The 14,173-nt window shown below is 38.0% G+C and overlaps 1 protein-coding gene across 1 annotated transcript in view; it reads left to right on the forward strand.

Moving 5' to 3' along the window:
• The window catches only part of LOC144030520 (contactin-associated protein-like 5), a 155,622-nt gene that overhangs the window by 105,187 nt on the left and 36,262 nt on the right, over nt 1-14,173 (forward strand). Inside the window, exons 11-15 of the mRNA XM_077536901.1 lie at nt 1,189-1,295; nt 4,407-4,526; nt 6,205-6,405; nt 12,610-12,766; nt 13,284-13,411. Coding sequence (XP_077393027.1) covers nt 1,189-1,295; nt 4,407-4,526; nt 6,205-6,405; nt 12,610-12,766; nt 13,284-13,411 — 713 coding nt within the window. The remainder of the gene's footprint in view (nt 1-1,188; nt 1,296-4,406; nt 4,527-6,204; nt 6,406-12,609; nt 12,767-13,283; nt 13,412-14,173) is intronic.

Raw genomic sequence — 14,173 nt, forward strand, 5'->3', positions numbered from 1 at the left:
TTTTACATATAAAATTATTTGAAATCGTCTCACAAAATCATAAAAATCCCACCAAATTTTAACATTTTATAGACGTTGTTTACCGGTACCTGAATTTTATAGAAAAAGGAATACTTACACTCCAACATATCTATTGTTAGAAATTTATGTAACTGAATACATAGATTTAGTACATTTACAATTGTGCTCATAAGTTTACCTACCCCACGGCCAAGGGTACATAAACCTTCAAGCACAACTATATAATTGTATCAACATAACACAAATGAGAACACATTTTTATTCATCACCAAGAAACATACTGTACTTGTAGTTCCAATGCAAGAAAATGAAATTACTTAAGAATTGCTGACATTTTAACAGCCATTGCGCACCATATGGCTCAAAACTATAATTAGTTCGTATGAGGAGGTGTGTTGAGCTTCTTATTCTACCTTAATGTCAAGTGCTAACTTTTACCTGTATCATACTTGATCAACTGCCTAATCTGGATGTGACATTTTATTCTATTGAATGAAGCAATAAGTATTCTTAAAGCATAAAACATGAAGTGCAATAATAATTAAATGCAATCTGTTCTATTATAGATGTTTTTTGGTCATATAGGAAATAATGGCAATAATCTGTCTCGGGTCAAACTGTTGCCTTCACATTTTTTACCACCGCATGCCATGTTTGAAGTCACATTCATTAAGTTATATTCTTAATGGTTATACATGTGTATTTAATTTAATCATGCACTGTAACATAAAGATAAATTAAAAACAAAATAACATAAATATAAGGCATCTTTAGAAGATGCCTGACAGACATAGTAATTAAAAGTAATGGATAGCAAATTAATATGTTAAAGCTAGTTGTTATGCATTCTGCTTTTATGTTTGCTTCTGCTTGGCAAATATAATAAACTATTATGCAAGACTACAAATACATTAACCACCATTAATCATAAAATGTATACACACTTTCTTAACATTGATGATCAACATGGAATCTGGCAATGAGTCTTGTTGCAGATGTGTTTGGCTCTTTTTTTTTTTTTTTAACATTATTATTTGTCACAAGTTAACCACTATTAATAATAAACATAAATGTAAAATCTGAATGGTCAAAGAAGTATAGTTTATATTAAAAACAGCATATTACCAACATTTTCCAACGTGTTGCTGTGGTGTTGTTGTGTGGCAGGTGCGTTCCCAACAAGTGCGAGCACGGTGGCCTTTGCTCGCAGACGTGGAGCACCTTTTCTTGTGACTGCTCCGGAACAGGCTACTCGGGGGCGACCTGTCACGACTGTGAGTTGCTTTCATTTTTGTTACCTTCCTAGCTGCCTGCTCAGACCTACATTCCCCTTTGCCGCTTTATTTTTGCTGTTTGGGTTTGATATCAAAAGATCAACACTCCAGCATTTACGTCCAGGTCTTTACATCTCGATCAGTGACATTATTTGGAACAAAACAGCATCTTTCTAAGTGAGGAAAATGAATGGAACCAAAGTAGGATTTCCCAACCAGGCCAGAAAGAGAGACAGAAAAACAAAAACAAATATTTTCATACTTTCATATATAGTGTATGAATGTACTTTTGCTCCCAGAATCTATGTCATTCCATCAACAGCGAGACGTGGTAACAAGTCCGGGTTGTACTTGGTGAGATGACTAATCTCACGTTCCGGGTTTGTTGTGCAGGTAATAAATAGCATTTTTTTTTTTAGACTTCCCTACACTTTTGACATATTTGTTGTTGTTGTTTTTTAATATTTATATATTGACATCCTGTATCATCACCTTGACATTTGCCATGCAGATGCCTGTATCTCTTGCACCAGAATACTGATTCACTTATTTTTATGCTGGCAAACACAAACCTTTTTTTTTTTTTTTTAACGTGTGATGGAACATGACAGACGGGAGCATCCCTTGAATTAAAAATAGGCAGAAATGAGTATGTATTAAAAGCACGGCCGCCGTGGATGACAGGTGAGAATAAGTAAAGCGTCTTTCTGAGAGGCATATATAGTTTACATTTTTCAAATCCTGATACTTCCACTCTTATCTGCGGCTCACTTAAGAAGCGTACACTCCAGTGACCCCTAAAAGCAAAACTTTTCCCACTCGTGGCTGCTAGGGAAAGTCAGGAACGTTGCTAAATTAATGCACGCCACTTGGGGGCAAAATAATTTCGTTTGAAAAATCCAAAACATGTATTACCAAAGCCTTGAAATGATTGCACTTTGTGGCCACATCATTAGAAACACCTGCACACTTAGTTGGGGTGTATAATATTTGCAGAGGGTTTTTTTTCAAGCCCCTAAAAATCAAAAATATTTGAAAGAGCTCATAGTGCCGTTCTATGACCACAATAATTAATAGGAATGTAACGATATCCAAACATCAAGATACGATATTATCATGATATGAAGGCCACGATACGATAATTATCACGATATTGTGGGGAGGATGGCGACACAAAAAAAAGTTACAGTATTGTTAAAAAAAAAAAAAGACCTCATACTAAAAAGAACAACAACAATATTGTACTTTTGTACAATACAGCAATGAAAAATATAAAAAATATTAGGAATATTATATATGAAAATATATAAATATATGTATTGCGGCACTTACTCCACATATTGACTCGGTTCACATCATATTACATTCCCCGCTATATAAATAAAGATGACTTGACTTGACTTCATCTGACCATTAGTGTGGATTTGAAACATAGAAGGGCCAAAACATGCCTTGTGAAAATTAGACTGCACTAAAAAAAACAAAAACAAAGAAAAACTAGCCGCTAGAGGGTGCTAAAACTAGACAAACGGAAATCAACCTGACTTTTTTTTTTTTTTTTTTTAACAGTTGTGCTGCTTTTAATATCGTGACATGTTCGACGACAATATATTGTGGGAGATTTAATATCGCGATATCACGATATTGCCGGTATCGTTACATCCCTAATAATTAATACAGTGAAACCAACAAAGTGAAAGAATCCATTTCATGACTCGATTAGACAACTGTAAACTTATGCGAACCACAGTAAAATAAAACTACATTACTAAAAGCTCAGCCTTACACAGAAAAGACTTGAAATGGAGAATAATGGATTTTCATGCTATCCGTTTAGCTACATGCTATGTATATCTTCTTGGTAAAAGAAATTGTGTATGAAATATTTATTTAATGAATTAGCACTTCTGTGGTGACATCTCAACAAAGAAAAAAGCATCACATGTTCTGATGCTGTAAACTCTATTGGATGTCAGGCTACAAGTATTGCATCCGTATAGTATAAGATTCTACTTTAGAGCAATTTTGTGTTTGTTCTTACTGAAGCTTGCAGTTTGTCAGTTACTTAAAAAAAAAGCAGCATTATTTTGTGAAACTGCCCATCATCTCCCAGCTTGGAGTAGAAAAGAAAACAACTCCTGGATCAACATCAAATATCACCTCGTCTTCCCTGGCTTAATGCCAGGAGCTTTCATCTTAATCCGCTCAGAACTTTTTGGATACATCTTGTTCAAACAACAAACAAAAAGCTCCTTGCCAAATAAATGTAAATGTAAAATGTTTTATTGATGCTGAAGCTTCCCAGCAGAATATGCAGCCATCACAAGTGAACGTCAACATTAGCTTCTATTAGCCTGTACACGTCCTTTTTTGTATTAGTGTAGTCGTTCTCCATGAGAATGTTTGCTTCTTTAAGTGCATTTAAGTGGCAGCAAAATTACGTATACCTGCATATAGGTCAGGCAGCTATGTCAAAATATTAGAAGCAGCCCCTCAGAATGACGCGATTACACAACACCACAGCAATCTACAATAGCAATAACACAATACTGGCCTAGTCATTTTTGTCCTATTTCTAACAAATTACCAAAACATTGGATGCATTTGCCAAAAGTAATTGTAGAAACTCCAAAACTATTTGTCATTGACTTTTTGAATCATTGAGTTTTTTTCCCCCTTCGCTTCTACCTGATTTTTCCTTTTTCCATCTAAGAAACTTGGGGCGCCAACTAGTGAACCGCGAGGCTTTCCTTTCTGTCTCTCTTGTGTTGGTCATTTTTCATGTTTCATATACGGGTTGTGACCATGAAGACAAATTCCTTGCGTGTTTTAAGAAATCTGATTCTGATTCTCATAATGATCTTTGCAAATTGTGGCTTGTAAGTAAATGCACTGTAGACAGTAGTTGTTTCTCCATTGCTATACTTCAATTCCAAGTACTGCCCTCTTTAAACCTTCTGCACAAAGACAGAGGTCAGCCACAAAATAGCTGCGGAAGATATAGATCAGGAAACGGTCGATGCAATCACATCAGGGTCATAAAGTCCTTGTATTATTTTTCATTTTGATTTAATGGGACTATTAGAGTTTAAAATAGTTCCACCTTTTCAGCCATCTACGAGTCCTCCTGCGAAGCTTACAAGCTGACCGGCGGCTCCTCTGGATTCTATTCCATCGACCCAGATGGCAGCGGACCCCTAGGGGCCACGCAGGTGTACTGTAACATGACAGGTGAGCCCTCCCGTGACGAGGACAACATGATTCCAGATTTTAAAGTGTTCAGTGTTTTGTTTTGTTTTGTTTTGTTTTGTTTTGTCTTGTCTTGTCTTGTCTTGTCTTGTCTTGTCTTGTCTTGTCTTGTCTTGTCTTGTCTTGTCTTGTCGGTGGAGGTTGGTATTAAACCAAGTGCAGAATTTGGACAAATTGTATATGACGATACTTAAGAAACAGTTGAATAGATACAACACTGTTTCTTACGTATATTGCCAGGTAACAAAATGGACCTCTTTAGAAAATAATGTACATGAATGTCATGAAACTACTATGTTGAAAACTGAAACTTAATGTATCTATCAATATTTGTATTGATCTGCCTAACACGCAAATGCTTGTTTTTGAGACTGGCCAGAAAATATCTCAACTTTGCAAAGTTTGATGCACAGCAGGAGACAAGATGCCACTGTCTCTTCTCTCTTTTTTTTTTTCTTTTTTTTTGTCTTAGCTTTACTTCTATGACGATCCCTCGACTTGACCTCAATTACAAAATACATCCCGGATGCAAATAGCTCTCAGCATGACGACCTGATATGCATAATCATGACGTGAGTGAGTGGGGATTTTCTCTCAGGAAGAGTAAACACGCACACACCATGTACTGCAAGCGCAGTTAAGATGGACTCCTTGTCTAATTTTACTGTACAAACAAAGGATTAGCTAGATGGAAATATTGTTTGTTTGCTATTTTCTTTCTTAGTTTTCATAAGGAGGATTGCAGGGAGGGCGGGGGTGTACTGACAGGTGCAGAGGGGAATTAATTAGGTTTTGCAGTGATGGTAAATGTCAGCGAATGCACAGATGGGCCTCGTCTGTGATGCTGAGATATGTCTGCATTACAAGCCAGCATCATCCTCCAGGCTGGAGTACAAGCAATTTATGGTGACATTCACTAAGTATATCCAGGATGATTTACAGATTTGTATTTATTATTAGACAACACGGAGAAAAAGACAATTCAGTCCTGTCGAAGAATGAGTAACGGACAACAACATGTTTTACTGTTGCACTTTTTCTATTTCTGACTTATTTATGACGACGTGCACCTTGATTCGAAAAGATACGCAAAGTTTAACGCACAAGCACGTGTGTATATAATTTTGCAGTCAATCAGTTATTGATTTTTATATCTGCCACGAAGTTTTAATGAACAGTGTTTGGAATATCCAAAAAAGACTGATCAAGAGAGTGTGAAAATGCTATGTTACACATTATACAAAGCCATAAACCATCCTGTGAGATTGGGCTTGGGTGAGAACCATTCACCAAAAGACAATGTAATATACACCACAGCTGTCAGTTCACTCGACACCTCTCTCTGCTGGCAGTCGTTACAAGATTCATGACCAATTAATTTATGAGTGGACTGCAGAATTAGATGGTGCAACTGAGCCGAGTAATTACATTTGAAGCGTAGCGTTATAAAACACACAGCTGCACTGTGCGCAGATTTAAAAAACACTGGATGGGAAGGTTAATTATTTAATAGAAGTGACTTGGTGAGTCAGACCTGCAGCAGTAATTTAATTGTTGTACAACACAAACCTGATTGAAAATGTATATTTTTATTTGTAGGGAAATGTGTGGAAGTTTTTTGAAATAGGTATGTGGTCTCACATGAAATTGTTTCTTGTAGAAGAGAAAGTTTGGACGGTGTTGACCCACAACAGCACCGCTCCGGTCCGTGTCCAGACCTCATCACTGCAGAGACCTCACATCATGGTGCTCGACTACGGCGCCTCACCGGAACAACTGCACACAATCGTGTCGAGATCAGAGCACTGCCAACAAGAGGTGGCTTACAACTGCAAGCGGTCCCGTCTCTTTAACACAAAAGGTGAAGTTTGTTTTGTTAATCTGATTACGTTGTACCATTTCTATCTTGATACCCTTACGCCCAATTCATACTGACTGTGGAAAGGATGCAGTCCTGCACGGCTTCCGCAAGGACTGCAATTCACACCGCGTGCATTGCGTGTCCGGGAATCTGCACCTGCAAGACCACAATATCTCGGGGGTTCACGCTGGAAAGTTGAGTTCACGCGATAACAACCGCGTATAGAGTCCTATTTTGTAAACGATAGCCACGCTTGCCTGTTGTCACATCGATATGCTTTTTGGACATTATTTCTGGGACTTCTACCATGGCTGTCCTACCATGGGTAAGTACGTTTTGTGTTTAAATAGTATTACTTTGTCGTGTTTAATTCATTCTGATCTCATTTTTTGTCTTAAATGTCCGTTACATGTCATGCTATGTAGCTAACTAGCTTCCGTCCCAAAAAAACGAGTTCGGAAACGGTTTTATTTTGAAATATACCGGATTTACCTTGATGCGAGACGCGCGATTTCCTGTCCGGCTCGTGTAATTTCTTCAGCTTCATGAAATTCCGCATGCGGCGTCCGGAAAAAAATAGAACGCTTGCGGAAACCTTCATCATCGCCGCAGTCGTGACGCACCGCACCGCAGCTGGTATGAATTGACATGTAGACTTGAATGCGTTCTAACCTTGCAGCTTCCCTATGGCCACCGTACGGAAAACACACCACGTCCATTCCGCAGCCAGTGTGAATTGGGCTTTAGTCACTATAGTTTAATATGGAATCCGGCAGCCCTTAAATTCATGCAGATGACTTTGTATAACACAAATACTAAGCATTTAACTTCCTGTAACACATTCAATTACGTTCTGTAATCCCATCGGGAAGCACTTTAGTTCCTGTATTGCAAACAGAAAGAACCTGATTAACTATAATCCAACCAGGGAGCACCTTACTCAGTCTGACCCAATTAGGAGACACTTGACTTCTGAAACTCAGTGAGGAGGCACTTGAATTCTGTAACCCAGCCAGGAAGAACCTGACTTCCTGTAACCTCATAGTGAAGCAACCTACTTCTTTTAACACCACCAGGCAGTACATTACTTCTTTTATCCCAATCAAGAAGCATGTTTCTTTCTGTAATCCAATCAGGAAAACACTTTTATTCGTGTAACACAGTCAGGAAGCACTTCAGCTCCTGAATCACAAACAGAAAGAAACTGACATCCGGTAATCGAATCGAGAAGCACCTTACTCAGTCAAACCCAATCAGGAGGCACTTGACTTTATGTAACCAATCAGGAAGAACCCGACTTCCTGTAACCCGATAATAAGCAACCCACGGTCCTCTTGTGACACTCATTTTTATTTAGGAAGGTTCCTTATCTATACTATCTGAGCGAGATGACACAAAAGCAAAGATGTTTTATCAAAGGTGCCTGGATCCGTCCTGGATCAGCCAAGGATACTCCTGACCAACCTTTACAAAAGGAAATATTATTACCCACAATTCGTTCTGGCAGCAATATTTAAAGGAACAGGGCACCGACGTAGTCCGACTGCGCAAAGACATTCGAGCTTCAGGCACAAGACTTAAAATATTTAAAAAATATTGTAATTTTTAAAAAAGCACAGAAGCACTCACATTCCTGTAATCAAATCAGGTAGCACTCACTTATTAAGCATTCTTATGACAATATATCTTTAGCTATACTTAATATATATATAAACTATACTATAGACTTTGATCTCTGTAATACAACCAGGTACTGGTTTCCACTCAAAAGTCCAATCAAGCAACACTACTTCATAGTCAAAACTCAATCACTTAACAGTTTAATTCCTTTGTATACCAGTCCGGAAGCATCTTAAGTTTAGTCAGGAACCATTATAACCACTCTTGTAACCAAAGCAGGAGACACTTCACTCTCCTGCCAAGGAATTCTGAGCAATGAAGCAGTTGTATTATTTTTAATCTAATCCAATCAAATAGCTCTTTCACTCGGCCAGTCAGGAAGTGGTTTGCTCGGGAATAGCATAAATCAAGCCTGCATTTCATTGAAATCAAAACGTATTCTTCCTAGGTTTGATTGGCACAAGCTGTGACCCATACAGCTTGATGCAGAGTAGACGGCAGAGAAAGTTCTAGCTCCAAAAACACGGCTTTGCTTCAAAATCTCCCGTGGAGCGATTCCAAAACGTGTCTTTGTGTCTTGCTTGATTGAAACTTGAAGACACAAAGAACATTTCTGTGCCAGGTAAACACTCTCTCTCCGACAGCATCAAGCGACTTTATGGACGTTTATCGCGTTAATTTACAGGAAAGACAATCAACAACAGCTGTTGCAACCAGCCTGCCGGGTTTACAGATGCCTTCCTGTGCCAAGAACATCTGAGCTCGCATCCAGGCAAACTCTGCTTGCTGACTCGAGGAGGCTGGATTACGTGACCTCCTTCTGCCAGCTTTCCCTTCAGCCTCTGCTGTTCACTTAAGATGCAGATGTTGTTCAGACATTTAACATCCACGTTGCTATGCTCAACCGTGGACGATTCGAGTAGCAGGTGTTCCTCGCCTCGTCTCGTCTGTAATGACTGACGTTCGTCAGTGGGGGCCATGCGGTCGTCATTAAGACAACAGCGAAGAAGTAATTACCTTCTAGAATACCGCCAACATCCTGCTGCTATATTTAGAGTTATTGTGCGAGTGCTGAGAGTCAAGCATTCACCCTAATGATTTTGTTTGTCGCAAACAGATTTTTCTTCTGCTTATTGTGCAAATCCCGAATTGCCGTTGTGCATACGAAAATATCTTATGTTGGGCTTGATAGCAGCTCAGTTTCTTAATACATTAAACAAAAATTAAAGAGCTCTGGTTATTTACAGGAAACACTTCAGATGTGTATCAGAAATTAAGGTGAGAAAAGCAAAGTTGCGATGTCATTGCTCAGGGTGTTTACTGAGCGTCCAAACAAAAGGCTATGATGTCATCATCTATGGCTAGAGGACATATGTGGGTGCTAGTTGAGGATGGCATCCCATATATATATATATATATATATATATATATATATATATATATATATATATATATATATATATATATATATATATATATATATATATATATATATATATGGGTGGTATAAGGTGACATAATTAAAAAAGAAAAAAAAATACATTTTTGTAAAAAATATATACATAAAATAAAAAATTAATTGAATTGCTGATTTATAGCACATTTGACACTCTACGTAACTGTGCTTCTTATACTGTAATTAAAAGTTCATCATTTATAAGTGGTTGCAAACAGAGTTAAAGAGATTTAAAAACAAACTAAAGAAATTAAAAAAAAAAATCACTTACTAAAATTACTAAAAGATCCAACAGTGCAAGAACAAGATTTTCCAAAAGACAAGTTTAAAAAATAATTAGCTTGAAAGATCTTAATCATAGGTATGGGAAAAGAGCATGCACTAGGTTTTAACTTGGATTTAAAAACATTTACACTTTATTTGGGATGTTTTGAAGCTTTATTAATTTATATAAAATTAATACTTGAACTCAGATAATAACGGATACCAGCAAATCCCGAGACTATATTAAAGAAAAATAAATGATTTTGGGTGGCGTATTATACACGGGTGCGTGTTAATCTCGGGATTTTACGGTATATGAAACATATGGTGCCTTGGGGGCAAGTATTATGTGTACATGTTGTTGTTTTTTTTTGTTAAGAAAATCCAAAATTGAGCGGATAAAAGCAATTTCTCAGACTAAGTAAGTAAGCAGCTGATTTAATGGCGGTCGATGTCGTGCTATTTAGAGAAATACAATCTGAGGATTATTTGTCGTGCTCAATTTGTTTAATCCTATTGGCATTTCGTCTGGATCCCGCTGAAAGAATTAGCAGTTTCTCATTTCCTATCACCTGCATCGATTTTTACAACCTGATCGAAAAGCATTTCGGTTCCATTTGTCTTACTTTTTTTTTTTTTTTTTTTTTGCTAGAGGTGAGCATTTTATTTAGTAAGCAGAAAAGCGGGCTCTCCAGTCACCACCAAAAGGTTGACATTTTAGCTGCATATCCAACAAGTATGAAACTGATTAGTTTGCAGTTTGTATTTTCAGGATTTTCCAAGCGACAACCACCCAGATTGTGTCGTGATAAACACCACAAGGCTCTGCTAGTGAAGCAGCACTTGCTCAACAAAATCAAGCTTCTCATTCATTAATTTGCCATCCCGCCAAGGTTATCGCGACATCTCGTACAGGAAGTATTGATTGTCGCCTTTTCCTATTTTCGGGGGGCTGATTAGTATTTTTAAAATAATCAGCAAAGTAATCAAGACAATCAAGGATGGCAGCTGATGCTCAAGACAATAAAGAATGTTTTATTTCCAACCTTGGTAGCACAAACATTAGCTTGCATGCTAATGTTGCTCTCGCCCACACTGCTTTTCTGTTGTCTGCTCTTTTGCCATCGCTTACAAAGGAACTTTTTCTCATTTTGGTCTTAATAAGGCATTAGACTGTTAGTCATAGGTCATTGCATCCTATTCAGACGTGATTTCAGAGAGAATTGCCGGTGTCTGCGTCCCGCTGTGTGACTTAGACTAATATGACTTTTGTGGCCATCCATAAATGCGCTGCCTAATGCGGCTCTAATGCATGCTGGATGGGCAGAGAGCACTGCAGCATGTGACACTTGATTATGTTTAGTGACAAGAGGCTTAATGGGCTTTTCCCTGCATACCGGCTTCATTTGCAATGCAGGCTTACGTGTGTGAGCGATGATTGAGGCCGCCGTACTTAACCCCGCAGAGGAGGCGATGAAAGGTCTTTTTTTTTTATGACGTGGCCCTTGCTTCAGTTACATTCGCAGGGGGCTTGTTAAGTATCGCTAGCTGTTGTGGTGGCTTCGACACAAGCATTCTTTAAGCACAATCTTTATGTTTGAGGAGTCGTGATCACTTTAGATTTCAAGGCCCAAAATGCTAAGATGAAGCAGATTTTATTCTCAAAGCCTTGTAGCTGCATTTAAGTATCAATATTTTACGAGCAAATGAAGCTAGTGAAGGACTTTAAACTTTAAAAGAGTTCCAGATCTCATCGCTTCTGTCCAAATGCATTGGTATAAACCCTCTGTGCATGCATGCTGAGTACTGTGTAGATGTTAAAAGCATCTTCTGTATTTGCTTCTCTAAATTTAAACCATGTGAAAAAGAAAAGAAAATTGAGATGGACAAAACAAAAAGAAAATACAGCTGAAGGTCAACGTAATTCAGTATTCTCTTCGAGCATCCTCTCGGGTTTTTGAGGCGACAAAAATAAGGGTCAAAAAGGTGAAAAACAAAAAAAATTCAGATCAAGTGTAACAATATGCCAGATGGTGTCTGCATTCCAACTCTGGTGATGCTGATCTTTGGCCCGTTGCCCAAACTCATAAGGTCGAAAGCGCCGTTTTGTCCTTGCGTAAGTAACAACTGTGTCGTGCTTGGGGATGTCTGCTGAGAATCAGTTACACAACCTGGGTGCAACTTAACAATAGATGTCCTTCATCTCTTCAGTTTAGACATACAGTTGGTCGAAACCAGCCTGGTACCTAATATACTCAGAACAGCATTTTACAAAATCTGTCATTTTTTTAAAGCCGAACCAAACTGTAATTGTCAATCTGTCAGTCCATCATTTTATTTTAACTACACATCCGCCATCACTCTGACACTACTATTTTAGGACCGACAGTCCGTCACTCACCATTTCTCAGCAAAACAGGCTTCCATCAGCGATGGATTGACGATTAGTGTAAGATAACCATGTTTGGTCTTGCTCGATTTTGCCAGAGTTCTCGATGATTATTCTTGACTGTCTGGTCAGTCTCTTTTGATGGTAGTCCGGTATCTTGGTATGGCAAGAGGCAGGCCTACACAATGTATGTCCAGTTTTAAAGGCTATGGTATGACAAGGACAAATTGTCAATGTAGATTATTGAAAGACTATAGAGTTCTCACTCTGTTATAAAATGTATTTTGCCCTACAACTAGATGACAGCTGTTCGGTACATGTCTATAGATTATACCCTTGTCAGGTGGTTTGTTGTAGGATCCACACCAAGAATGAATTGTTGGCATATATCCATGTACAGATAGGCACCCTGATATGAATGTAAAATTTTGCTGAAGTACGACACAATCCCTGACTGACTGGTACGTGATTGCAGATGGCAGTCCAATGTCATGGTGGCTGGATCGACGCGGCGAGAGGCGGAGCTATTGGGGAGGCTTTCTGCCGGGAATCCAGCAGTGCTCCTGCAGCTTGGAGGAGAACTGTGTGGACATGAACTACTTCTGCAATTGTGACGCCGACGCAGACATATGGTATGTTAACAAGAACTCCGTGACTCGCGGTGATCTCCAGATTTGTTTTCATTCACCTTCATTTAGTGATGTTTTTCTGAAAATACTAAAACAATGTCATTAAATGATTAGGATATGCATGCTAACCTAATGGGATAATTCAACTTTAAAGTTGAACTCTGTCCACTGTAGAAGATAGAGATAATATTGAAAAGTATTTGAAATATTGCAAGAAACAGCTAAACCTTCATTTGAATTTTGCTGTATTAAACGCTTGAAGTGTCTTTGCATTTTGTGCGTTAATCCACTCCAAACTCCAAATCCAGCCTGGATTCAGCTCTGTTTGCATATTTCCAAAGGCGCTTGTCTCCCTCGTGATGAATTGCTTTAATGTCTTTACTCTGCCTTCTGCGCTAATGCAGAAGAATGGGAGCCTTTATCTCGATTCCCGTCGAGGCGTCCCGGGCCCTGAGGGACACCCCCCGCCCCCCTCTGTTTGTGTTTGCTTATTCACTCATTTGTTCGATGTCTGTCACAGGGCCAACGACACAGGCGTCCTCTCCTACAAAGACCACCTACCAGTGAGCCAGATAGTGATCGGAGATATCGGCAGGGCCGGCTCGCAGGCCGTCTACCGCATCGGCTCTCTGCGTTGTTATGGAGACAGTAGGTGATCACTCATATACTGGATGAAAGTCTTAACCACAGGCAGGAAAATTACTTAGGGAAACTTGACTTGGTCACTCACAAGTAAGAGTCTGTAGAATTGGCTAACTCATTTGTGCGTGTTTCTATCTTGGCTGACTGCCTATTCTGTTATAGTCAACTCCTAGTAGTACTGTTCAGTTTGTTGATAATCATACAAGAAATTATGTATTTTGAGGATGAAGTCAAAATACTGAGAGAAAAGACTTGGATTATTTATTTATTTGTAATATTTCAACTACAGACAGATTTATTTCTGATCAAATTAAAAAATTTTGGAATCATTAGTGCTTTTTCATGAAAAAATACAACTGCATTTTTGTATTACAACTTTTTGTTGAAAAAATGTCATCCTATTATGTCTTAAAATGTATGGAATATGTGACTTTACAGTATTTTCATGTTTCTAAATACAGTTACAACTTAATTTTTATAATATTGGAACTAATTTTTTTAAACAAATACAGTTTAATTCCTGTAATACAGGCTTTAAGTACAGTTTAAAAAACAACAAAAAAAAATTCCAAAATAAAAATACATCATTTTAATGTACATAATATATATAACAAACTTTATTTTGGAAAATATGACTTCATTATTGTAACAATACAACATTGTGTGGAAAATAAGATTAATACTAAGACTGTAATGACTTCATACTAAAAACAGCAAAGAAAATATGAGTTTATTTTTATTATTGTGATTTCTTTTTTTTCCCTCTGA

This window comes from Festucalex cinctus, chromosome 11, assembly GCF_051991245.1.
Source record: "Festucalex cinctus isolate MCC-2025b chromosome 11, RoL_Fcin_1.0, whole genome shotgun sequence".
In the NCBI taxonomy this organism is placed as follows: domain Eukaryota; kingdom Metazoa; phylum Chordata; class Actinopteri; order Syngnathiformes; family Syngnathidae; genus Festucalex; species Festucalex cinctus.